The following is a 26,608-nucleotide window of genomic DNA, read 5'->3' on the forward strand; positions in this document are numbered from 1 at the left end:
AGCTCAGGTGCATCCTGTTTCCCTGATCATCCATGAGATGTTTCTGCAGCTTAATTGGAGTCCACCTGTGGTAAATTCAGTAGATTGGACATGATTTGGAAAGGCACACACCTGTCTACAGAAGGTCCCACAGTTGACAGTTCATGTCAGAGCACAAACGAAGCATGAAGTCAAAGGAATTGTCTGTAGACTTCTGAGACAGGATTGTCTCGAGGAACAAATCTGGAGAAGGTTACAGAAAAAATTCTGCTGCTTTGAAGGTTCCATTCAGCACAGTGGCCTCCATCATCTGTAATTGGAAGAAGTTCAAAGCCACCAGGACTCTTCCTAGAGCTGGCCCAATCTAAACTGAACAAATGGGGGAGAAGGGCCTTAGTCAGGGAGGTGACCAAGAACCCGATGATCACTCTGTCAGAGCTCCAGAGGTCCTCTGTGGAGAGAGGAGAACCTTCCAGAAGGACAACCATCTCTGCAGCAATCCACCAATCAGGCCTATATGGTAGAGTGGCCATGTAAAAGGCATGTGGCAGTCTGCCTGGAGTTTGCCAAAAGGCACCTGAAGGACTCTCAGACCATGAGAAACAAAATTCTCTGGTCTGATGAGACAAAGATTGAACTCTTTGGTGTGAATGCCAGGCATCACGTTTGGAGGAAACCAGGCACTGCTCATCACCAGGCCAATACCATCCCTACAGTGAAGCATGGTGGTGGCAGCATCATGCTGTGGGGATGTGTTTCAGCGGCAGGAACTGGAAGACTAGTCAGGATAAAGGGAAAGATCACTACAGCAATGTACAGAGACATCCTAGATGAAAACCTGCTTTAGAGCCCTCTTGACCTCAGACTGGGGCGACAGTTCATCTTTCAGCAGGACAACGACCCTAAACACACAGCCAAGATATCAAAGGAGTGGCTTCAGGACAACTCTGTGAATGTCCTTGAGTGGCCCGGCCAGAGCCAGGACTTGAATCCGATTGAACATCTCTGGAGAGATATTAAAAGGGCTGTGCAACGGCGCATCCCATCCAATCTGATGGAGCTTGAGAGGTGCTGCAAAGAGGAATGGGCAAACTGGCCAAGGATAGGTGTGCCAAGCTTGTGGCATCATATTCAAAAAGACTTGAGGCTGTAATTGCTGCCACATGTGCATCGACAAAGTATTGAGCAAAGGCTGTGAATACTTATGTACTTGTGATTTCTCAGTTTTTATTTTTAATAAATTTGCAAAACCTCAAGTAAACTTTTTCACGTTGTCATTATGGGGTGTTGTGTGTAGAATTCGGAGGAAAAAAATGAATTTAATCCATTTTGGAATAAGGCTGTAACAACAAAATGTGGAAAAAATGATGTGCTGTGAATACTTTCCAGATGCACTGTAAATGTTTTCCTTTTTATTTGTTTCAACACCCATTTCTTTGGTAAATTATATGATACAACCTATGAACGGATTAATATATAATGTCTATAGATTACCAGTTTTTTGTATATGAAGTAATTCCTCACAATATCAGTGCATTTAAAAAAAGCAAGAAAAACAAAGAAATTTACAAAAGGATTTTACAATAATCATAAAAACAAATACATTAATCAACAGACATGCATTTCTTGACAACAAAATACAGAGCCAGAATAAAGAGTTTTTTAGAGTTTTAATTTATAGTTATTTGTGGCTTTGACGATATAGGAACTGTTAGTTCAAGATGGAAAATTGAGGTTTTATTGTGTTCATAAAAATATTTCATATAATGCCTGTATACCAAACTGCTGAGTAACATCCAAACTTCAATGAATCTGGGTAAAATTTATATGTGCGTGTGTGTGTGTATATATATATATATATATATATATATATATATATATATATATATATATATATATATATATATATATATATATATATATATATACACACAAGCAAATAAGCAGAGATATCATATGTAAGTAAGCACTGCCCACATGTGATTTTTTTTTTTTAAATCTTTCAGAGCACTAGAAGGAAAAATTACTTGCTTAGAGTGACACACTGAGTCATTGACTAAATTTGTTTAAATGTTACTGCCCTAATCATTATGCCCAACTAATTTCCCCTCCATTTCTTACCTGAGGCTCCACAGGCCTGTGTACTGCAGACTGGGCAGGTTCTGAGCTGCCATTAGAAAAGGACTCTGAGCGGGAAGGCACTGGGGGCTCCAACACTTTGCTAGGTTGTTTTGATTGTGCTTGAGGTGAACTTCTGAATCGGTCCTCACTCTGAAAGTATATAGAATGTATGGATATTAATACAGAAATGAACCAAGTCATTAAAAAAAAAAAAAACAACAATGAAGGAAAGGTATAACCCCAAAAATCTGTAGTCTTATTTTTCATCTACTAAAAACATAACTAAAACATGTAAATTATCTTTACAATTCCTTTATATATTTTTTTTAATTTCACTCTAAAGCTGAATATTGTATATACATGATGTGAGATTTATGATTTTTTTCATTAGAAAATCTTGCTTAATATATTTGAATTTCCATTACTATTTGCACAAAAATAAAATGATACATTAACCTAGAGGCAAAAACCATAAGGAAAGTGATGGATCACAATTTTGACTTGTTACTTTAACGCATTAACAATCAGAAATAAATGGCTGAATGTAACTTCGACTTAGATAACAGTTTGCAGACTTAGAGTACGTTCTACATAAAGCTGCAAGATACGTTTGAGAACCTTTAATTTACCAGGATTTCTCCATTTAAACATTTACAGTCTAGGATGGAAAAAGTCTAAGTGAAACTTGCACTAATGACTTCTCCAAAGTCTAACTCAACTCAGGCATTATAGTCACTGAGATGAGATTCGACAAAAAAGGCACACAGAAGTATAGCTACTGACAAAATCTGTTCTTCTTAAGGATGTTTTAAGGTAAACATGGCCTTAATAAAAAGGTACCTATTCTCTTCTTGGAGTGTCCTCACCTGATTTGACTGCAAAACCAGTAATGAAGATGAGAGGATGAGGCCAGAAGATGAAAGATGCCTTTGAATGACTTTTAAGGAAATAAGTTCTCACACAGTTTACAGAGACTAAAATGCCAAGAGAGGAAAATGCATTATAATGGCCAAATAGTAATAATGCTAGATATTGTATCTTGATAAAGTAAGCACTATCACTGACACTGTTCTCTGGAGAAGGCAATATATACAGCCAGACTAAGAAATATTCCAGTGAGCTAAAACTTTGGCATTACAATTAAATGTTCTTGTAATGCCCTTGTATCTCCAGAGCCTAGGGTCTGGATCGCTGCCGATACTAATTTTGCTAAGTTTGAGCATTTTTTTTTTTATTATGAATTACTTCAAATGATACGTATGAGATTTGTATACATTATATACTATTTTGTTGTCTGAAAGATGGCATTATGCAATATGAGGAAAAACACTTTTTCATGCTAAGCATGCATTTAAATTTGAAAATTATTTTACTAACTTTGATTTAAATTATCATAATTGTTTGTTGCAGCCTTAATCAAAACAGAACATATTTTCAAACAGCTTACTGGCTGTAATAATAGTATTAAATTTCTCAGCACCTAAAAACATTATGTAAAAAATTTTCTGCAGAATACTTTTTTCCAAAATAAAAAAAATATATATACATCTCTGCTGCTCGCGTTGTGAAGAGGGGGGTTGAACACACCCCAAGGAGATGTGGTTGCACCTCTGAAACCCCCTCTTAAACAGTGATACAATGGGAAACAAATATACATCCTTTTTAAACCTCCTCTTTGCTCAATCACCTGCTTGCTTGCTGATGCTGCCGTGCCGCGTGATCTGCATCTCGCGCAGCGCACTTCTGTCACATCACCTATGTCCATATATTCGATCTCTTTATGCTTTTACCTTTTCACCAATATCACATTGAATTTTGATTCTGCGTTTGGAATTACATCGTGACAAAGCAATGTACAACTGTCCATGAGTGAATATCGTTTATTTCTCTCTACAAGAAATGTGTCTGGCAATAGCATTCACACAAATGAGAAATTATTTTTCTCATGGGATTTCACTTTCGCCAAACAAAAACCCTTTTAATTCTTGCAGATACGCCTCTTCATTGGGAAGAAATACTACTTTTTTCCCTGATGGCAACACGAATTAGACAATCTACAAGTCTCAGGCATAAAGTTTAAATCCGAACAATATATTCAATCTCTTTTCGCTGCTCCGATGTTTCACCAAGTAATACTTTCCATTTGATTGAGCTAATGTGATCTTTACTGTCATTTTTTTTTTTTTTTTTTTGAGACTTTCGAATTTCCGTACTTCCATTATCTCTAACCTGCTCTGCATGTGTACTGCCCGGGTCTGTATCAAAGGAGTGACAGTTTACAGGAGTGACATAACAGAGGTGTGATACCTCAGATATAAATTTCAAAGGAGTGACAACCATCCAACCAATCATCCAAGTGGTAGGTGAGGTGACAACAATTTTTTTGGTGACCGTACTTTCAGTTGTGTGTGGTAGGTGAATGTCACTCCTTTAATACGGTATTTATGTCACTCCTTTTTAATGTCACTCCTTTGAATGGGACCGGTACCGCCACAATGTTTTTGAATTCTTTACGACATTCTACTTTGTCATCTACTATGATTTATTTCTGGCTCCAGGCGTGATTATATCACTTGGCACACAGTCACGTCTAGCAGAACATGAAAGTGTCTCTCAGAGAAAATCGCATCTAGTCTCCTTCCAAGATTTTTAATATATATATATATATATATATATATATATATATATATATATATATATATATATATATATATATTAGCTGTCAGTGGTGGACTGATTGGGACAGCTTATCATAAGACATGAGCTTTGTCCAAAAATTGTGAATACTGGTGCTTCTTAGACGTGGCTGGGAAGAAACAAACTTCAAGAATAAGGAATATAGCACATATTTAAATAATCATTTAAAAAAAAAACTAAAAAAAAAAAAACCAGAACCACACACATCTGCCTCTATTTGAAGTGTTCTGTTATGTCCTACTTTAAACACATAATTACATAAACACAATTGCATTTAAAAAAGTATGATTACAAAATACTGCAATAAAATAATTATTATTTAGTATTTTAATACTTTCGTGTGTCCCACTTAAATGCATTTAAAACAGCAGTCACTTTCATTCATTAGAATATAAAAGTGTAGCTTCAAATTTGATTTAAAGTACCAATGTGCAGTTTGACAAGGAATTAATATTGAAGTCTTGCTTTCTCTGTGTAGCTTACTGTGATGTGGGTACTGGGCCTCAGGTGCTAACCCTTTTTTAATTTACTAAACAGATTTTACACCTTTAAATTAGCTAAATATTTAAATGTTTTTTACTCATATGCCTAGTATATAAACAACTAGAATTTAACAAAAACAAACTTTTACCATTTCTGCTCCAGTCAGGATATTAGGTGAAAATGACTGTCACACAATTTTTAGTATAAGCTGGCCCAAAGATTGCAGTGGAGGAAGCAATGACTGTGACAAGAGTGCAGATTTTGTCTTGTTATTAATTGGACAAGAAAGAAAGCAGCAGTCAAAGCGGCTGAGGTATCATCAGACAAATCAAATCTTAATAGCTCAAATTTGAACCTGGACCGAAAAAATTTTTTTTAGAATAAGCACCTCACTTTATAATGCTTAACTCTTACGAGTCTGAGTTACACTGCACTGAACTATACTCTGTAAAGCAGCTGTATTAAATCCTGATTAAAAAATCTTTTGAGATTTTTGTTCTTGATATGTGAAACTAGAGTCCGGCTTTACAGTAAATGCAAACACTATCACTCAATAAAGCTCATAACTAAAAAGTGACAATAAAACCAAGTAAATGCACTGCAAAAGTCATTTGTACTTGTGCAGAAAAAACTGTTACATTGCTATTTTGAATAAGTACCAGTAAGGAGGTACAGTTGTGCTTGAAAGTTTGTGAACCCTTTAGAATTTTCTATATTTCTGCATTAATATGACCTAAAACATCATCAGATTTTCACTCAAGTCCTAAAAGTAGATAAAGAGAAACTAGTTAAACAAATGAGACAAAAATATTATACTTAGTCATTTATTTATTAAGGAAAATGATCAAATATGACATATTTGTGTTTGGCAAAAGTATCTGAACCTTTGCTTTCAGTATCTGGTGTATGTTGGTGGGTTTCCTCACATTAACTGCTCACTTCAGGTCCTTCCACAACATTTCAATTGGATTAAGGTCAGGACTTTGACTTGGCCATTCCAAAACATTAACCTTATTCTTCTTTAACCATTCTTTGGTAGAACGGCTTGTGTGCTTAGGGTCGTTGTCTTGCTGGATGACCCACCTTCTCTTGAGATTCAGTTCATGGACAGATGTCCTGACATTTTCCTTTACAATTCTCTGATATAATTCAGAATTCATTGTTCCATCAATGAAGGCAAGCCATCCTGGCACAGATGCAGCAAAACAGGGCCAATCCATGATACCACCACCACCATGTTTCACAGATGGGATAAGGTTCTTATGCTGGAATGCAGTGTTTTCCTTTCTCCAAACACAACTCGTTTCATTTAAACCAAAAAGTTCTCTTTTGGTCTCATGCATCCACAAAAACATTCTTCCAATAGCCTTCTGGTTTGTCCACGTGATCTTAAAAAACTGCACACAAGCAGCAATGTTCTTTTTGGAGAGCAGTGGCTTTCTCCTTGCAACCCTGCCATGCACACCATTGTTATTCAGCGTTCTCCTGATGGTGGACTCATGAACATGAACATTAGCCAATGTGAGAGAGGCCTTCAGTTGCTTAGAAGTTACCCTGGGGTCCTCTGTGACCTCGCCGACCACTCCTGGGGAGGGTAGCAATGGTCTTGAATTTCCTCCATTTGTATACAATCTGTCTGACTGTGGATTGGTGGAGTCCAAACTCTTTAGAGATGGTTTTGTAACCTTTTCCAGCTTGATGAACATCAACAACTCTTTTTCTGAGGTCTTTAGAAATCTCCTTTGCTCGTGCCATGATATACTTCCACAAACATGTGTTGTGAAAAGCAGACTTTCGTAGATCCCTGTTCTTTAAATAAAACGGGGTGCCCACTCACACCTCATTGTCATCCCATTGATTGAAAACACCTGACTCTAATTTCACCTTCAAAATTAACTGCCAGTCTTACAGCTTCACATACTTTTGCCACTCACAAACATGTAATATTCGATCATTTTCCTTAATAAATAAATGACCAATTATAATATTTTTGTCTCATTTGTTTAACTGGTTTCTCTTTATCTACTTGTAGGACTTGACTGAAAATCTGATGATGTTTTAGGTCATATTTATGCAGAAATACAGAAAATTCTAAAGGGTTCACAAACTTTCAAGCACAACTGTAAATAAAACACAACATAAAATGAAAAATAAATATTTCATCCACTGTTAAGACCTATTGAACCAAATTAAAGCAGCAGTAACAGATAGGAGCCAACAGGGAAGTATGCCAGAGTACCATTAAATACACAAAGAAAAGTACACTAATACTATAAGTTAAACAGCAACAGACCCAACGTCAGTTTTAATGGTAGGCGTTAAGTACAGTTCCCAGAAGATATCCTCAGAAACAGTGATAAAGCACACTAACTTGACATAGATCTTGGGGCTTATGGAAATCCTTGGGGAAAGCCAAAAAAAAAAAGGATTACCAAAATCAAGATGCTCACTGAACAACCCTAAGACGAGGTGATGATTTAAAAAAAAAAAAAAACTGTCAATAAACAACAGCACTGCAGTTCACCTCTCTTGGTCTGTCTGTTGGCTCATGTGGCTGAGGCTTCTGCTCTGTTGGCTGGTACCCTTGTTGCTGTTGAACCTGCTGCTGGGACTGCTGCTTATTCCTGTCTTGCTGCTGTTGTCTATGGTCACTCTGCAGTGATAGGAGGTAGAGCTGCTCCTGCTGTAACTGACGCTGAAGCCTCTCTGATTGCCGTTGCTCTTCCATCTCACGCCACTTAAACTCCTGATGTACAAAGAATGCAAGAATTCAGGAATGTACTGTACAGTGTCTAGAAATATATTCACCTCCATGGAAGCTTCCACATTTTACTGTTATACAGCAATGTATCGCAGTTGATTTAATTTGGCCTTTTTGACACTGATCAACAGAAAGACTCTTTAATGACAATGTGAAAAAAATGTCTGCAAAGTGATGTAAAATTACTTACAAAAATTAAACAAAAGTATTAAGTATTCACCCCCTCAGTATTATACACCTGAATCATCCATGGTGCAGCTGATTTGTTTTAGAAGTCACATAACTATTTAAATGGAAATCATCTATCTTTAGTCAAAGGGTTTCAATTGATTGTGGTATAAATGTACTTCATCTGAAAGGTCCAATTTAAGACAATTAGTACTATGGCCTAAACTACACAATGAGGATACACTCCAAAGGTGACTTCATGAGAAGGAGATTGCAAAGCACAAGCTATGGAATGGACAAATATACAGGTCACTGAATATCCATTCAAGTACAGTTAAATCAATCATTAAGAAATAGAAAGAGTATGGCACAGTAATAAATCTGTCTAGAGCAGGTTGTCTTTAAAACAGAGTGATTGTACAAGAACATGATTACTGAGGGTGTTCACCAAGAACCATATGATATAACACTGAAGAGTTAAAAGCTACACTACCTGAGATTGGAGAGACTGTGAGTGTAACAACTGCTACCCAGGTGCTAAACTAGTAAACGCTTTATGGAAGAATGTAAAACAGTAAGCTGCTGTTAAAAAAACAAGAGAGTTTGCTAGAAGGCACTACTGGAGCCTCTCAAGTGAGCAAGAAAAAGGCTCAACGGTATGCTGAGGCCAAAACAACTTTCAGTAAATTAGACTGTACATTATCATTACACATCATCCCCATCATCAAGCATGGTGGTGGTAGCTTTATGCTGTGAGAATGCTTCTTTTTTGTGGAGGGTAAAAAGTAATGAATCAAAATACAGGAATGTTCTGATGCAGTGTGTAAGAAACATTTACCTTGGGAAAAGATTTGTTTGCAACAAGACAACGATCCCAAGCATAAAGCCAAAGCTACACAGGAATGGCATAAAAACAACAATGTTAAAAGTTAAACTCTACATTTCAAACCACCTGAAAATCTGTGGCAAGACTTGAAAACAGCTGCTTACTCAAAATTCCCATGCAACATGACAGAACTTTAGCAGTTTTGCAAAGAAGAATGGGGAAAAAAAACTGCTGTGTCCAACTAAAGATAATAAAGACTTAACCACACAGACTAAAGTATGGAACTGCTGCCCAAGGTTCATTCACTAAACACCGACTTATAAGAGGTGAATACTTGCGCCGTCATTTTGAATTTAATATTTGTGATTAATTTAGATAGCTTTGCTGAAACTGTATTTCTTTGACATTAAAGAATTATATCCACTGTAATTTAATGCTGTATAATAATAAAATCTGGAAACTTTCAAGGGGGTGGATACTTTTCCTATGCAGTATATATTTATATATACACAAATTACGCAATAATACCATAATTTTTCCTTCATTAATTAAAAATATGTTCAGAGGAAAATTAATTACAAGTACAAAGTAAAAAAAATTAAAAACAAATAAAAATAAAGCTAACTAGATTTCAGGCTTGATTTTTTTTTTTTCTGTGCACATGCCAACTTTCAAGAAACAGCAGTCTTAGTTATTTGTGTAAATAAAAAGGTAGCAAGTACCCTGTGTAATCAAAGGAACATTTGAACAGCATTGTCGAGCTGTAAATGACAACCAAACTCATTCACTGAAAGCCCGTTTTTTATGAATATCATTTCCAGTGTTGGAACAAATGACATACATAAGGGAAGACTGTCAGTTCTGCAATACAAATTTGAAGAGTTTGATGTCAACCTGAGCTGCAGAACTGACAAGATGGTTTGCCTTGAAGTTCTACACCAGTCAGAGTAAAAAAGGAGATTCTTAAGTTTATCATGTTGCTCAAATATTGGTGTAGTAGAGAGCAGCACAGGTTTATGGAACACTGGGACTCCTAATGGAACAAATGATAACTGTTCACCAGTTATGATTTATATTTCAACTTGAGGTGCAACAATATATTGTGGAGACACATGATTAGGTTATTTGAAGACTGTTTGAGTTTAAGACAGGCTAGTTTTAGATCTTCACATAGGGGAGCAAACAGTAGTATAAAAATAATATACAAGATAATAGTGAAAGATATAGTCTACCATTGGAAAGTTAAGGATATAAAAAAGCAATACATTAAAAACTGTATGCCTTATTACTAGGAATATTAAGAATAAAACCTGCTCGCAATTATGATATAAATAGCAATAGAGATTGGTAAGTATATACATACATACATACACATATACATATATATATATATATATATATATATATATATATATATATATATATATATATATATATATATATATATATATATATATATATATATATATATATATATATATATATATATATATATATATACATATATACATATATATATATATATATATATATATATATATATATATATATATACATATATATATACATATATATATATATATATATATATATACATATATATATATATATATATATATATATATATATATATATATATATATATATATATATATATATATATATATATATATATATATATACATACATATATATATATATATATATATATACATATATATATATATATATATATATATATATATATATATATATATACATATATACATATATACACATATATATACATATATACATATATATATATGTATACACACACACACACACGTACATGTGTGTGTATATATAAATCAGGTTCTTTTCAGTATAGCAATACTTCTTTTACCACAAAATCCAACTTGAATGCTTGTTGCCAAAAAGCCCAATTTTTGTTTTCTCTGACCATAGAAAATGGTTTCAAACACTTTTATCTGTATTTCTCCAACAGTGATCTTTGAGGATTTTTTTTTTTTACCTCTCTTAACAACCGGCTCACTGTTTCTGGGGGGCAAAATAAACCTGGATTCTGTCCCATGCAAGTTGGTACCAGTTCCAGTTCATTTGAGCTTTTTAATTATTGCCCTAACTGTAAATATGGTCATTTTCAGGCAAGTAGCATTTTATAGCCCTTGCCTGACTAATGGAGGCAAAATATTTTTATCTTCTAATAAAGGAAACTGGAATCTGGACCACATCTAATATATATGTGTGTGTGTGTGTATGTGTGTGTGTATGAAGTCATGGATTAATGATTGAATGTTTCTACAAACTCTAACTTAAAAATATCAGAATAAATGGGGGAAAATATCTTCAGTTATACTTTGTTCATAAGAATTTGTAGCGGTACCAATAATCGTGGAACCTGTGGTTTTGTTAAAAAAAATTCTCACAATAAATTTACTTCAGTTAAAGGTTGGAATTCTTTTATTATTTTCAGTTAGAGATTTTTTTAAACAACTGTTTTTACTCATCTTTACAAGGGGTGCCAAAATTATGGAGGGGACTCTACAAGTACAGTTTTGTCATCACTTCACAAAAAAGACATAGCAGCACTAGAGAAAGTTCAGAGAAGAGACAGAAAGGTATGAAATATAAGGAATGGCTAAAGAAATTGAACCTTTATCATTTAAGGAGAAAGAGATTAAGAGGTGACATGATTGAAGTGTTAAAAATTATGAAGGCAATGATTGCAGTGAGATCATGCTTCAAGTTTAAAATGAAATTCTTCAATGACAACAGTTGAAAACTTATAAGAAAATTTCACAAAAATTACAAAGGTTTTTCTTCACAAAATGATCCACAAATACAAGAAATAAATTACCATGTAGTATGAAAAAGATTCGGACTTTAAGTACCTTTAAAACTTGACTCTGTGTTTTTTGGGTAATCTAGGTGAATAAGTATGTCGAGTTTGCGAAGCTGAGATGCCTAATAAGAATAGCTCTCAAGTTCTAATAAAGAAGTTGTTTGATTTTTAGCGTTATGCATGGTGTTCGTTCCCCCAATCCCCATATCAGTTTGCAAAACTAATTGCATCCAACTATCTACCAGGGTTCTTGGCTTGACATTTTAAATCAGGGGTGTCAAACTCAAACCCTGTGGGCCACATGTGGCCCTTGGAGATTTTAAAGTGGCCTACTTCATCAATTTTTGAAACATGTTACATATGGCATGCAAAAAATGTTAAATGTTGTAAAGACCGCTTTAATATACATTTTATATACGGTAACTCACACATAATTTAGCCAGATTATATGTACACCTGGCATTAAAATGTGCCTCCAGTGTCCATGTGAATTTTTTCCCCCAACATGTAGTTAGAATTAAAAATGGCTTCTAATCACAATGAATCTACAAGAAGTAAAAAAAAAAACCCAAACAAACAAAAAAACAGTGACACACAAGATTGCTCTAAACAACTTTTTACTTTACTTTTTTAAAACTGCACAGGTGTTAGAATTGCCTTGACATAGGATTGTGACAAGCCGACAAACACCTGAGATGTATGGTTTTTGTAAAACAAATAGTGGTGGTAGCTGTAAAATATTTCAGAATGTGCTGGGTATATACACAGTGTAATAATTTATACCCATCATAAAATAGAAGTTTACACTGTAAAAATTTTGATACCATTAAATGTTCATTGATAAAAATGATTGTATGCTGGTACATATGACTTTTATATTAATCAACCTCTAATAAACAGGGTCACAAATGCATAGAATCATGCGTGTCTGATATCACCTTCATTACCCCGCTCCTCAGTCACCCTCATTTCCTCCACGATTGTATTATTTCCGGGGTTCTAACTCATAAAAACTCCCTCTGGAAACTGTCTCATTGTCTGATCATGTATTTTGTATGCCAATGACTGGTACCTCAGTGCTACTGCTTGGCCTGAGCTATACGGGGGCGGTTTCCCAAACCTTTAATCGTTATCTCTGTGTCTTATCTTACTTCACACACCATGTAAACATATGAAATAATTGATTCCTAAAATCACTGCAGTGCTTACCATCTGTCAGCACTGTAGCATTACTCACTTCGAACAGTGGATGAATTCTGACATATTGGTAGGTACCCATTCAGATTTTCTGTAGAAGGGTAATCTGTGATTTAGTAGAGAGGCAGTGTACATTTTTTAGCAAAATGCAACTCACTAAATACGCTGGATTACAACATACACAAATAACATCTTGATCAAAACTCAAGCAGTGATCACTTGATTCTATAACTCAAACCTGTACTTTTACTTCAGTGACTTAAACAGGCATGGCAATAGGCTTGTGTCACTGTCAAGAAACTAATTCAGGATGTGTCCAGCTGACCTCTTTCTCTGCTGCCAAACATCCACCCAGAGACATACCAGCAGTGGGATTCAAATTCTAATAACTGGATCACATAAAAACCAGTCGTAACAAATGGAGTTAAAGACAGAACTCGTCTCAGCCAGCTGCAAACAAGACTTCTGACTTTGTAAGTAACAATTTCATGTGCAGCTGCAAATTCTTTTAGTCTAGCACAGCTGGCACTGTAATAACACTTGAGAAAGAAATGGGACAAGTAGGAGTGGACTTTAAGTTAATTAAGTTGGTAAGGCAGTTACTTTATATAAGAATGGTACAGAATACGTAAAATGAGTGTGATGTGCAGTAAATTGTGATTTTATTTGACTGCACACAGTATATCATAATTTCACATTATTTTCAGATTATCATTGTATATTTTTGTCTTTGAACATGAAGGAAGTCCAGTTTCTGTCAGAAATTGTTTTTAGCCATCTATTATACCAAAAAAGGACTGAATAAATATTTTGCTCATACAATAAAATAGACAGAAAATTTCCTCGTGTTGGCATATAAAAGTAAAGTTGCTAATTATGTCTGAAGAGTTCTTATGAATCATTGCCCATGATCACTAGAAAGGTTTGCAATAAATTAATCAGTCAGAAAAAAGCATGTTCTAATTACAAAATATGTTCAGTTTAATGGGTATTACATCTGATAGACAACTGCAGAAGAAAAACAATTTCTCTGATACATATACCCCTGTTGTATAATCATGAAAGTGAACTCTTCAATTTGATTTCAGGTAAGAAAAACTTTTATCATTTAAAAGTTGTGCAAGGAGTTTATCCTATATACTTTGAAAGTTAAGAATACATTGGACATTTGCATACATTGTCACACTTTTAGTATGTTTCAGAGCATATTCAGTGGTCATAATTTAAATGTTTTGCAAAAAAACAGGCAAACATACCAAATGCATTTATTAATTTAATTCACCTCCCTTGAATAAACAACACAGACCCTTTAGTGCAAGCAATAGAAGCAATACCCTACTATAATCCTACACTTGTATCAATGTAAATATGATACTAACAGAAGTTGCTCTGAAAAGATGAGTTAAGTTGTTAAAATGAAAAACTAAAACTAAACTACTAAAAGTTGTTGAAAAGATTAACTATGTCTTCTTTCGGCTGGTCCCATTTTAGGTGGCCGCAGCGGATCATCTTTTTCCATATCTTCCTGTCCTCTTCATCTTGATTTGTCACACCCATCACTTGTACGTCCTCGCTCACCACATGCATAAACATTCCCTTAGGCCTTCCTCTTTTCCTCTTCCCCGACAGCTCTATCCTTAGCATCCTTTTCACAATACACCCAGCATCTCTCCTTTGCACAAGTGCAATCAACAATAAATAATATTTAAAACAAAAATCTAGTTTTTGTCAAAAACAGATAAGCATATGACTAAATAGTTTCTGCAGATAGACTGACTGAACGAGTCTTCTTTAACCCCACTTGGCCGTCATGTGACATAACTTGCATACATCATCATCCAGTAAATAATAGCTATGTGTGTGGACAATGTGTTTGTGGAACAAAGATAAATACTGGTATGTAACGCATGTGAAGAAGAAAGTGATTTTCAGTGTGATGACAGACAATTCTTCATACATTGACAGTGACAGCATGATAGATTCCATTTCTAGTTTTAGTGAAGCATACCAAGGTGATGGTTTTGCTTAACTGGTAAATTATGGCGCAGCTTTTTGCATTTGCATGGTACCACAAGAGTGCTGGTCAACTTTTCAAACCTGCCATTCACTTGGTCTCCAGGACTCAAAGTAAGTGTATTGAAACAGAGGTGACTCCTTACAGAATTTCAATTGGTTCAGAAGTGACGGCATGTTAGCTGTAATTGTGTCTGAGCTTAACATATGAGCACAGCAACTGATTGATACAGGAGCAGAATGAAGCGATACAAAACTCCAGAGTTGCCAATATCTCCAATACACTTCAGTTAAAAGTTTACTGGTAGGTACACAAAGGTGCATAGAGCCTACAAACTGGTGAAAAACTAAACCCACTAATTTTAGGTTATTATTAATGTTTTTTTTTTTTTTTATTAGCCTTAGACAAACAGCTGTAAATATCTGATATTGTGAAAATAATTTGTTGCCAGAATGGCTTAAAAAGTTACTGCCTTTTTCATTCTCTCTCTAACAAAACACAGACTAAAGGATTATACTTAACATTTATTCTTAACATTGATAAGTTATTAATATATATATTACTGAGATGGAATGCCCCCAAATCCAGGAATTGTTCCTGCCTTAGCTCCAGCTTTCCTTCATTCTGGATAAATGGGTTTAAAAAATTGAAGGATGGATATACATATTGCTCATAATCTCAAGATGGTATTTCTGTCGTTGAGTCTATCGAGGTCTCAGCTACTCCTTAGCCTTGACACTATGTACTATTTGTCTGTGGTTCCCTCACTAGTACAGATGGTGGGGTCTAAACAATGATTCAAAGCCTACGGACATTCTACCCAGTAAGTCACTCCCATGGTTTTCAGCACACGGCATAATCTTAATTTCTTGTGTTTGATAACTTTCCAGGCCTGTGGACGGCAAAACCCTGTATATAACTGTGATGGCATCAGCATTCAACACAGTCAGTAAAAACAAAAGCCTGGTATAGGAGTTTTTTTTTTTTTTTAATACAGCATCAAAAGTGTCTATTGTAAGGGCATTGTCTTAGAGCAAGATACTTTGTGTACTGTAGACATTAAGAGTACAAAGCCCACAAACTTTATCTACAGAGCCATCACAAGTTGTCCTGTGACCAGTTTCTGGGCAAAGGAAAGGTTGAAAAGCACCAACAACCACAGAAGCACATTCAAGTCCAAGTCCACATACAGGTGCCGGTCATAAAATGAGAATATCATGACAAAGTTGATTTATTTCAGTAATTCCATTCAAAAAGTGAAACTTGTATATTAGATTCATTCATTACACACAGACTGATGTATTTCAAATGTTTATTTCTTTTAATTTTGATGATTATAACTGACAACTAATGAAAGTCCCAAATTCAGTATCTCAGAAAATTAGAATATTGTGAAAAAGTTCAATATTGAAGACACCTGGTGCCACACTCTAATCAGCTAATTAACTCAAAACACCTGCAAAAGCCTTTAAATGGTCTCTCAGTCTAGACAATCATGGACTGCTGACTTGACAGTTGTCCAAAAAGACGACCATTGACACCTTGCACAAGGAGGGCAAGACACAAAAGGTCATTGCTAGAGAGGCTGGCTGTTCACAGAGCTCTGTGTCCAAGCACATTAATAGAGAGACAAGGGAAGGACAAGATGTGGTAGAAAAAAGTATACAAGCAATAGGGATAACCGCACCCTGGAGAGGATTGTGAAACAAAACCCATTCTTCAAGAACCACCACGCACAGACGTATGCAAGACATTGGTTTCAGCTGTCGCATTCCTTGTGTCAAGCCACTCTTGAACAAGAGACAACATCAGAAGTGTCTCGCCTGGGCTAAAGACAAAAAGGACTGGACTGCTGCACAGTGGTCCAAAGTTATGTTCTCTAATGGAAGTAAATTATGCATTTCCTTTGGAAATCAATGTCCTAGAGTCTGGAGGAAGAGAGGAGAGGCACAGACTCCACGTTGCTTAAGGTCCAGTGTAAAGTTTCCACAGTCAATGATGATTTGGGGTGCCATGTCATCTGCTGGTGTTTGTCCATTGTGTTTTCTGAGGTCCAAGGTCAACGCAGCTGTCTACCAGGAAGTTTTAGAGCACTTCATGCTTCCTGCTGCTGACGAAATTTATGGAGATGCAGATTTCATTTTCCAACAGGACCTGGCACCTGCACACAGTGCCAAAGCTACCATTACCTGGTTTAAGGACCATGGTATCCCTGTTCTTGATTGGTCAGCAAACTCGCCTGACCTTAACCCCATAGAAAATCTATGGGGTATTGTGAAGAGGAAGATGCAATACGCCAGACCGAACAATTCAGAAGAGCTGAAGGCCACTATCAGAGCAACATGGGCCCTCATAACACCTGAGCAGTGCCACAGACTGATCGACTCCATGCCACACCGCATTGCTGCAGTAATCCAGGCCACAGGAGCCCCAACTAAATATTGAGTGCTCTACATGCTCATACTTTTCATGTTCATACCTTTGAGTTGGCCAGCATTTCTAAAAATCCTTTTTTTCCATTGGTCTTAATTGATATTCTAATATTCCGAGATACTGAATTTGGGACTTTCATTAGTTGTCAGTTATAATCATCAAAATTAAAAGAAATAAACATTTGAAATACATCAGTCCGTGTGTAATAAATGAATCTAATATACAAGTTTCACTTTTTGAATGGAATTACTGAAATAAATCAACTTTGTCATGATATTTTAATTTTGACCGGCACCTGTAATCTAAGACATTATCTTTGACAAGGGCAGCAGCTTGATGGAAAAAAAAAAACTCAACCGAACACAAAAAAATGAGAAGCCCAAAATGAATTTACTCATTCAAACTGGCATGTCTGTAGAAGTATGTGACATGACATGGATTAGAAAATTCTGCTTTTCTCTCAACCTCAAATTTAAAATGCTATATGCTGAATGAGTAAATGTTAGTGTGGGACTGTAGAAAAGTGTGCAATGGAGAAAGATGTATTGCTCTCTTTTACATTTCTGAGATCTGGACTGAAATGTTTTGCCATTTACAACCTGTGTGCTTCCCTACTAAAGACAATCCCCTTTTGAATAAAGTCTTGTGTCTCTACGTGGCAATTCAGCAATGAAGATTTTATACCTTGAAAACCTAGTTCCTTTTTCCAGTCTCCTGTGCAATGCTATGAACCAAATATACAGTATGTGTATGAGTGAGTGTATAAATATATAATTATACACACACACCCAAAGCAAAACTAAAAATACACAATGAATAAGTGATAACTAAACTGAATTCCCAGTTAAGAACAGAAACAATATAAAAAAAAATAGTATTAAAAAACAAAACTTTTTGGTTCAAATCAATGACATGATCAGTAATTCATTTTACCTCTAACTGATCTAATTGTTTGTTTAGACGATCTTTCTTTTTTTAGCATTCAAATAAAGTATTCTAGTATGAGATTTACATAAATTAAGAATAAATTAAGTGTGTATTTTTGCCATATGGTTAAATGCTTAATTCTATTTTATCATTTCTTTACTTTTTCTGTGGAGTTTTCTCTCTTAATTGTATATGAATACTAACTATTAATAACAGGTAGAACAGGCATCAATACAAACAATACTAAATACTGAAGGGCAGCTTCTTCAGTGTTACCCTCTTGTATCTGTATAATTAAACAATGGCCAAAAGGAAGGGGTCACTGGGGGTTGAGACTTAAACATGCACTTTTGTTTGTTTCACTCAGTAAAAACAAATGTTAATAATTTTTGGATTGTTACAAAACACAGAAGCTGGGAAACAACAGCTTGCTTATTGACATAGAAGTAAAACTGAAAGATGAAATAAGTGGGGATAGGTGTTAAGATGACAGCAAGTAGATACCAGTGGTTACACAGCACAGGAGGCTTTGCACTTGTAATCTGAAAACTACCAGAACACTGTGTCACAATATTTATACTTCTGAAATAGTTTATTGCTATATTCTGCAGTTGTCCTTTGATGCTAGTTTTAAGGAAGGTATTGACTCCAAAAACAACCTTCTTGTTGTTTGTATTTTAAACATTCCATCATAAGCTATTAGCAGGGAATGGACTTAACAGCTCTCCCATGTCTTATGATTAAGAAGAGGACTTAATTCTGTGTCAGGTACAACATAATCAACATACTTGTTGACTTAACTACAACTAGTGTTGTACACTATATTGCATTAGAGTGAGAGAGGGGTGAGAGGTTAGGAACATGTGCTGATAGCATGTTACCACTCCCACAAAACAACGAACTACCTGTGGTGCCCCCTTAAACAGTTACTGCTTTAGACACACTCCATTATTTGAAAACCAAGCAGTGTAAGGACATGTTCCAAGAGTTTCCTTTCTTCAAAAAGCACAAACAAGAGAGAGAGAGAGAGAGAGAGGCTCAGCCCCGATTGTCACATATATTTGGATAAAAAAAAGTCCCAAAATGCAGTTTCCAATTAATGCGTGAAAATTTTTTTAAGAAAACCAAGAACTGATGCAAGACTTTTTGAATTAAAATGACCTGCAGTGACAATGTTTTCCTCTACATAGTCAAAGATTCTAAATTGCTAATCTACCCAGACATTAGACTGAGTGGCTCTATGTGATTACGAATATGAACAGTAGTGAAAATAATCACAGTGAACACTCCAGGCAGATAGACAGGAGGTAATTTGGTTAATTAAAAACAAGACATCCAATAGAAAAACTATCCTTTTATATAAAGGGAGTCCAGTCTTTGCGGTCGTAGCAATAGAATAAAACTCTGTATGGAGATTTCACAGTAATGCTAAATGAACTGACAATTTTGTGTGGGCCCTCTGAGGATGAGGTTCAATTTTGCAGCACCTCCCCAGCGAATGTTGCAGTTTGGTTGTGTGAATTAATTCAGCTCTAGGCTTGTAATTTTACTATTTTATTACAAAATTAAGTGCTCAATAGGAACTATCCCTAGTTTCTTGCAAAAGCCTATGCATTGCACTTCATCTACCTCTTAGTACAATCTACACACATCTATCAATTATTTATGTGTAAGGCTGAAGGTATGCAAGTATCACAAACTTTAGGGCTGTCAGACCGAATGTCACTATTCAAATGTAATTCAAAATGTATTATAAAAATATCTTTATTTGAAGGCAAAAACTGATGTTTAAATGTAATAATACATTTCAATTAAGTGCCTTTCCCATTGTTTTACTCCAAACACACTATGCAATAACAGTGCTTTTTACAACATTATTTCCGCAATCAATCACATTACTTCACAATGCATTAGATGACATTTTTTTTCCCAACCTTACTGTACTGCACTAGGTTCTACATTTGAACTAGTGAAAAAATTTAAAACAATTCTCCTTTACTATAATAGTATCATTCTGCAACTGGCTCCTGAACCCCAGGTCCCTAGCTTTCTCCTGCATTCCAGTAGAACTGTTAGGCATCACTCACACCAAACAAAAGCTGGTGTAAATATCATTACTGATAAAGGGAAAACAAGTACCAAAATTTCTAACTTTATTTCTAGTGACTTTAAAATTACCACAAATGGCCTATCCAGTGTCAGAAATCCTCATTTTGCTACCTCAGTGTACACGCAGATGCATGTACCATCTAAACAGGCTAATGATTTGACACATACTGCCTAAAACAATGAGAGGAAATTTAAAAATATATTGTCAGGCCATCTATATTATATATTTGCTCTCAATGCAAACAGGAGAAAAGAGAGAAACTCAGTTTAGTTCAGTTTTGCATGTTATGCCCAGACTAACTATTCCAACATGGTATACTAAACTGGTTATCATGGCCACAATCCATCATTCTGCCATTGTACACCATGATCATATGGCTGCAGTTAGTACATCTCTGTAAGCCCTCTATATAACTCACATGAACTGGATGTTTGCTCATTCAAAAAAGATGCTTATTTCACTAATACATACTGTGCACAGTACCAAACTTTTGTTGTACATAAGGAAATTCTACACTGGTTCATGTACATATTGCATGTGTTTTTTCAAGGTTGATTTTAACTATGAACAATTATTAAATGTACTATTTTTTATAGGATATGGTCATAAGTAGTATAGCACATAGATTTCATTCCACCTAGAACAAATAAATGGACAATATTTATTTACCAGTAACATAGCCTGCTCATGGAGTAGTTGCTGTTGAAGAATTTCCAAGTGTCTCTGTTCTTCCTCCAATTGTCGTCTGATATATTCCTGCCAAAAAACAGACAAAAGTAAAAAGTTCAACTTCACAGTTAAAATTTTAAGATGGTTAGTGTCAAACTGAATAGGATTAAAAGGTTGTAAAATTTTACAAAAACAGACATATACTGTATGTGTATAAGCATACTAAGATAGCCTCACTGCCTCTTAATTAGGCCACTCGATTTAATGCAAAGAGCCTGCACTTCTAAGCAGCCTATTATGCAGATGCAACTCAATAAATATAGAATGCAGACATAGTTAAGAAGTTTATCTGTTATTTGACCACACATTACAATGGGCAAGACGCATGATACAAGTGACTAGGATAATGGTATAGTTGATATTTAACATGGTGGTTCCAACATGTAAGAAACAGCTGCCATCCTCATATTTTCACGCACTGGAGTTAGACGTTTGAGAAAATGGTGCAATAAACAAAAAAAAAAACATTCAATTAGCAACAGTTGCTGTGGGTGGAATATGCTAGTCACTATGAAGAGAACGGGGCAGTAAGGAGTCACACATCTTTACAGAACGATGATGCAACTACAAACATGAAGAAACATAAAAACTCCACTTCATCTACTTTGTCAAGTCATGAGTGTAAAACAGTACATAATGACCAGTGCCGTAATGCAGGTTTGCATACTGCACTGTAATATATTGAGTGCAAGAAGAATCTTTCTATAAATGGAAAGTAAACTGCATCCACCTGCCTTGAAATGCAAGAATAAAATTAGGTCAAGAGGGGGAAGTGGTGGTTCTGAATGGAATACCATCCAAGTGTAAGGTGTCTCTAATAACATTAACCCACTATGAAGAGCAACAACACACTGAACTATAAAGATTATTACTTGAAATCTTGGTGTAATTTATTTGATTTCCACCAATATTTTGACCACATATGCGCAGAAACTACAATATTTAATAAATCTGCTACTTATTGCTTCAAACATAAATCCTTTAAAATATAATGTAAACTTGAAATATGGTAAAGAATTCACACATCTGACTTGGTGCTGCAATTGCAGTTTTAAGAGATGTCATGCAACTTTCAACACTTGGGCTAACATTTGGACAATATGTCTATAATTAACAGGATTTTAAAAATTGCACCTTATCTTGAGGCCGATGCAAGTAATTTGAAAATTGTATCACATTATAGCCAAGGTCTCTAGTGTGACTAGGGTTTTATTTAAACAGATGGCCCAAACTGGCTGTAACATCACTACATCGATTAAAGCATTAATACAGTGGGTATAGAAAATAATTACCCCCTTCGAAATATTCCCATTTTTTTTGCTTTACAGCATTAAATGAAAACACACAAACCAATATTTTTTCCAGTTTTGCTTAATCAATGCAATCTATAACATCCAAGTGAAAGATATCACAGCTACAGTTCAGAAGAATTTTAAAAAATGAAAAAGAAGAAATACTGAGATTAATAAAGGATCACCCCCCCTCCTAAACTCACTCAGGGATAAGTAACCACCATTTCCATTGCAGACCATGGATACTGACTTCAACCTGTGATCAACTGTAATCAGTGCGATTAGTGAAGCATAAAAACATCTGTTCCTGGAGCATTCGCTTGCTTGGTAGTGCAAATGACAACAAACAACTGACTATGAGTGGCAAGCTACTTTCAAAAGATCTCAGGGATAGAGTTGTGGACAGACAAAAGACAGGAGATGGATACAAAAAATCTCAAAGGCTTTATCAATCCCAAGGAGCACAGTAAATAAAAGTGGCGGCAAGTGTTTGATACTACTAGGACCCTCTCTGGATCCGGCCGTCCCTCCAAACTGGATGGAACAGCAAGGAGGAAACTGGTAAGAGAGGCAACCAAGAGGCCAATGGCCACTTTGAATGACTTACAGGATTTTATGGCAAAGAATGGTCATTGTGTGCATGTGACAAAAATTTCACAAGCGCTCCACAATTGTGGTTTGTCCAGGAGGGTCGCAAAGATAAAGCCATTTCTCAAGAAAGGCCACATTAAGGCTCATTTGAGCATTGCCAGAATGCACATTTAAGATTCTGAAGTCAAGTGGAAAAAGGTCTTATGGTCAGATGAGACCAAACTCAAACTATTTGGCCTCAATACCAAATGGAACACCTGGCAGAAATCCAATGCAGCTCACCATCCACAACACACCATACCTACAGTAAAGCATGGAGGTGGCAGCATCCTGTTGTGGGGGTGTTTCTCTGATGCAGGGCCTGGTGCTCTTGTGAGGGTAGAAGGAAAAGTGGATATACCATCAAATTCTTGAGGAAAACCTGCTATCCTCTGCCAGACAGTTGAAGATGGGCAGAATGTTTACCTTTCAACACAACAATGAACCGAAGCACACAGCAAGATTGACCACACAGTGGCTGAAGGAGAACAAAGTGAATGTCCTTGTGTGGCCCAGTCAGAGCCCAGACCTAAATCCCATTGAAAATCTGTGGAAAGATTTGAAGATAGTAGCCCACCAACGCTCACCATCCAATTTGACTGAACTTGAACAGTTCTGTAAAGAAGAGTGGGAAAATATTGCTCAGTCTAGATGTGCAAAGCTGATAGAGAAGTATCCCAATAGACTCAAGGCTGTCATTAAAGCAAAAGGTGGTTCAACAAAATATTGACATCGGGGGGTGGGGGTGATCCTTTATTAATCTCAGTATGTCTTGTTTTTTTATTTTTTATCATTATTCTGAACTGTAGCTGTGATATCTTTCACTTGGCTGTTATAGGTGTCATTGAGAAAGTAAAGCTGGGAAGAAATATTTTTGTGTGTGCTTTCATTTAAGGCTGTAAAGCAAAAAAAATGTGAATATATCGAAGGGGGTGATTCTTTTCTATACCCACTGTATGCATAAACAGCTGGGGTGAGTTGCTAAAAAATAAGAAAAAAGATAACCACTTACCTTAGCATAATTTCTGACATTATTAATATTCATTTTTTAAGGCAAGAAGTTTTCAAGATGTATAAACATAGGTTTAAAGCACTGCTACTGTTATTTGCTCACTGAATATAGTGAAATTCTTTCTTGCATGTGGAAATCACCATGCCACACATCACCATTACAGCACATTAAACTTTTAGTTCCTTTGAAACTGGATTGCTGACTTCCTTAACATTTAGCTAAAAGGACTAGATGATTAAGTGCAAGCTGCTGACAAAAAAGGGGCCATAAATTAAATAAACAGCAAGATGCAAAGTTAGTACTTCTAAACATAATGCACCGAATGTCAGAAGTGCAAGCTTTGTTAGTAGGAAGTGTGCAAGAGGGATGCAGTATTTGATACAGAAAGTGTAAAAGTGAAGGCTACAGGTGTTGCACTAAGAACAATACGAGTAAGTTGGTTTGGGTACATGGCGCAAAAGGCAGAGGATGACTGGGTAAAGAGGAGAACCAAAACAGAGGTTGGTAAGGCCCAAAGGAATATCAAGGACATAAGGATGACAATGACCGTAGAGAGTGGAGGTAACTGATTTGGGTGCAACTGGCTTACTTGGGTTAAAAAAAAAAAGCTGCCAAACCAGTGATAATGATAAACTCGACAATACCATGCAAATGTTTGAGCACCCTTGCTTAAAATGTCTGTTACTGAGAATAGTTAAGCAAGAAGAAGACGAACTGATCACCAAAAGGCATAAAGTTAAAAATGACATATTTCTTAATATTTTAAGCAAGATTACATTTTTACTTCCACCACTGACAGGTGCAAAATGGCAAAAAATTTTAAAAGGCCTGAAGCAAACATTTGGGCAACCAACATGGTCAGTAGTTAGTAACACCCCCTTTGGCAAGTTTCACAGCTTGTAAACACTTTTTGTAGACACTTAAAGAGTTTTTCAGTTCTTTCTTGGGGTATTTTTCCCTTGCAAAAGGCTTCTAATTCTGCAAGATTCTTGGGTCGTCTTGCAAGCACTGCTCTTTTGAGATCAACACACAGACGTTCAATGATGTTTAAGTCAAAAAACTGACAGGGCCATGACAAAACCATCAGCTTGCACCCTTTGAGGTATTCCATTGTAGATTTTGAAATGTTTTTCAGATCATTATCTTGTTGTAGGACCCATTCTCTTTTTAACTAACTTTTTACAGATGGTGTGAGGTTTGCTTTCCAGAATTTCCTGATATGTGTTCATTCTCTCCACTACCAATGACATTTTTCCTGTGCCACTGGCTGCAATACAAGACCAAAGTATGATCAATTGACCCCCATGCTTAATAGTCGGAGAGGTGTTCTTTTAATGGAATTCAGTACAAATTTATTCTCCAAACATCTCTTTGCATATTTTGGCCAAAAAGTTATATTTTGGCATCATCAGTCCACTTGTTTCCAAAATGCATTAGGCTAGTTTAGATGTTCATTTGCAAATTTCAGGTGCTGAATTTTGTGGGTAGGACACAGCAAAGGTTTTCTTTTGCTTACTCTACCTGTAAAAGTCGTATTTGTTCAGGTGTTGCTGCTCAGTAGAACATTGCTAAATCTTCCCGGAGGTTTTTTGCAGCAAGACAGTTCTTTGAAAAAGTTTTCTTACTCTTCCAGACCTCAACTTGATCTACTCCTGTGACCTGTCAGTAATAAACTCCCTCATTGGTTCTGTGATCTGGATTCAACAGACTTTGTCCTCAATAGTGAATAACATCCAAGTGACAAAGTGCAAGATGCCAAAGGCTCAAATAAGTAAAAACTTATTATGAAATATACAAGTATGTTAACCAACTATCACTAAGTTTCTCTACCATGAGGATATTATTTTGATTTAGTTTACTTTCATGTGTAGTTTTGTTTTTTGCTACAAAAACAAACCATCAAATTTTACAACTTGTTTTCGCACCTTGGTGGAGGTGTGAGCTTACCACTGCAGCAAGACAAAATACTAACTAACCAATAAATAAATAAACAAATAGGTTTGGGCAAATGCAGAACTGAAAAGGTCACACTGATTTGGTATTAACCAGGAGGGTAACTAAATGAATGGGAGGTTTATTCCGAAGCATGACGCAAAAAAGCAGTTTAGGACCACACTTCTCCTGTAACTCTTGGTTATTCAGAAAACGCATTCATCCAGGGCTGGCGTCTTCACTTGGTGCAAGTGAAGGTTTGGTCAGTGAATAATTTTGTCAAAAACAGCCACAAACTACACATGTTTGTCACACAGACACAATCACTGCTAATTAATTCATTATAACAATTATTATTTAATAAGTTAGTTATAACAAATGTCACCAGTGTCATGTAGTGTGCATCAGAATCACCCAGAATGATCAGGCAAGCCTGTCAGCACCACTCGGTC

The 26,608-nt window shown here is 35.7% G+C and overlaps 1 protein-coding gene across 11 annotated transcripts in view; it reads right to left on the minus strand.

The window, feature by feature from the left end:
• The window catches only part of LOC120523032 (mitogen-activated protein kinase kinase kinase kinase 4), a 222,068-nt gene that overhangs the window by 82,901 nt on the left and 112,559 nt on the right, over window positions 1-26,608 (minus strand). For 10 of the 11 annotated variants that reach the window (XM_039743964.1, XM_039743970.1, XM_039743965.1 and 7 more), the window contains 3 exons: window positions 21,231-21,317; window positions 7,805-8,026; window positions 2,101-2,250 (listed from right to left, as the gene is read on the minus strand). In XM_039743964.1, coding sequence (XP_039599898.1) covers window positions 2,101-2,250; window positions 7,805-8,026; window positions 21,231-21,317 — 459 coding nt within the window. The remainder of the gene's footprint in view (window positions 1-2,100; window positions 2,251-7,804; window positions 8,027-21,230; window positions 21,318-26,608) is intronic. The other variant, XM_039743967.1, reaches the window with a different exon arrangement.

Source organism: Polypterus senegalus, chromosome 2 (genome assembly GCF_016835505.1).
Source record: "Polypterus senegalus isolate Bchr_013 chromosome 2, ASM1683550v1, whole genome shotgun sequence".
Taxonomy (NCBI): domain Eukaryota; kingdom Metazoa; phylum Chordata; class Cladistia; order Polypteriformes; family Polypteridae; genus Polypterus; species Polypterus senegalus.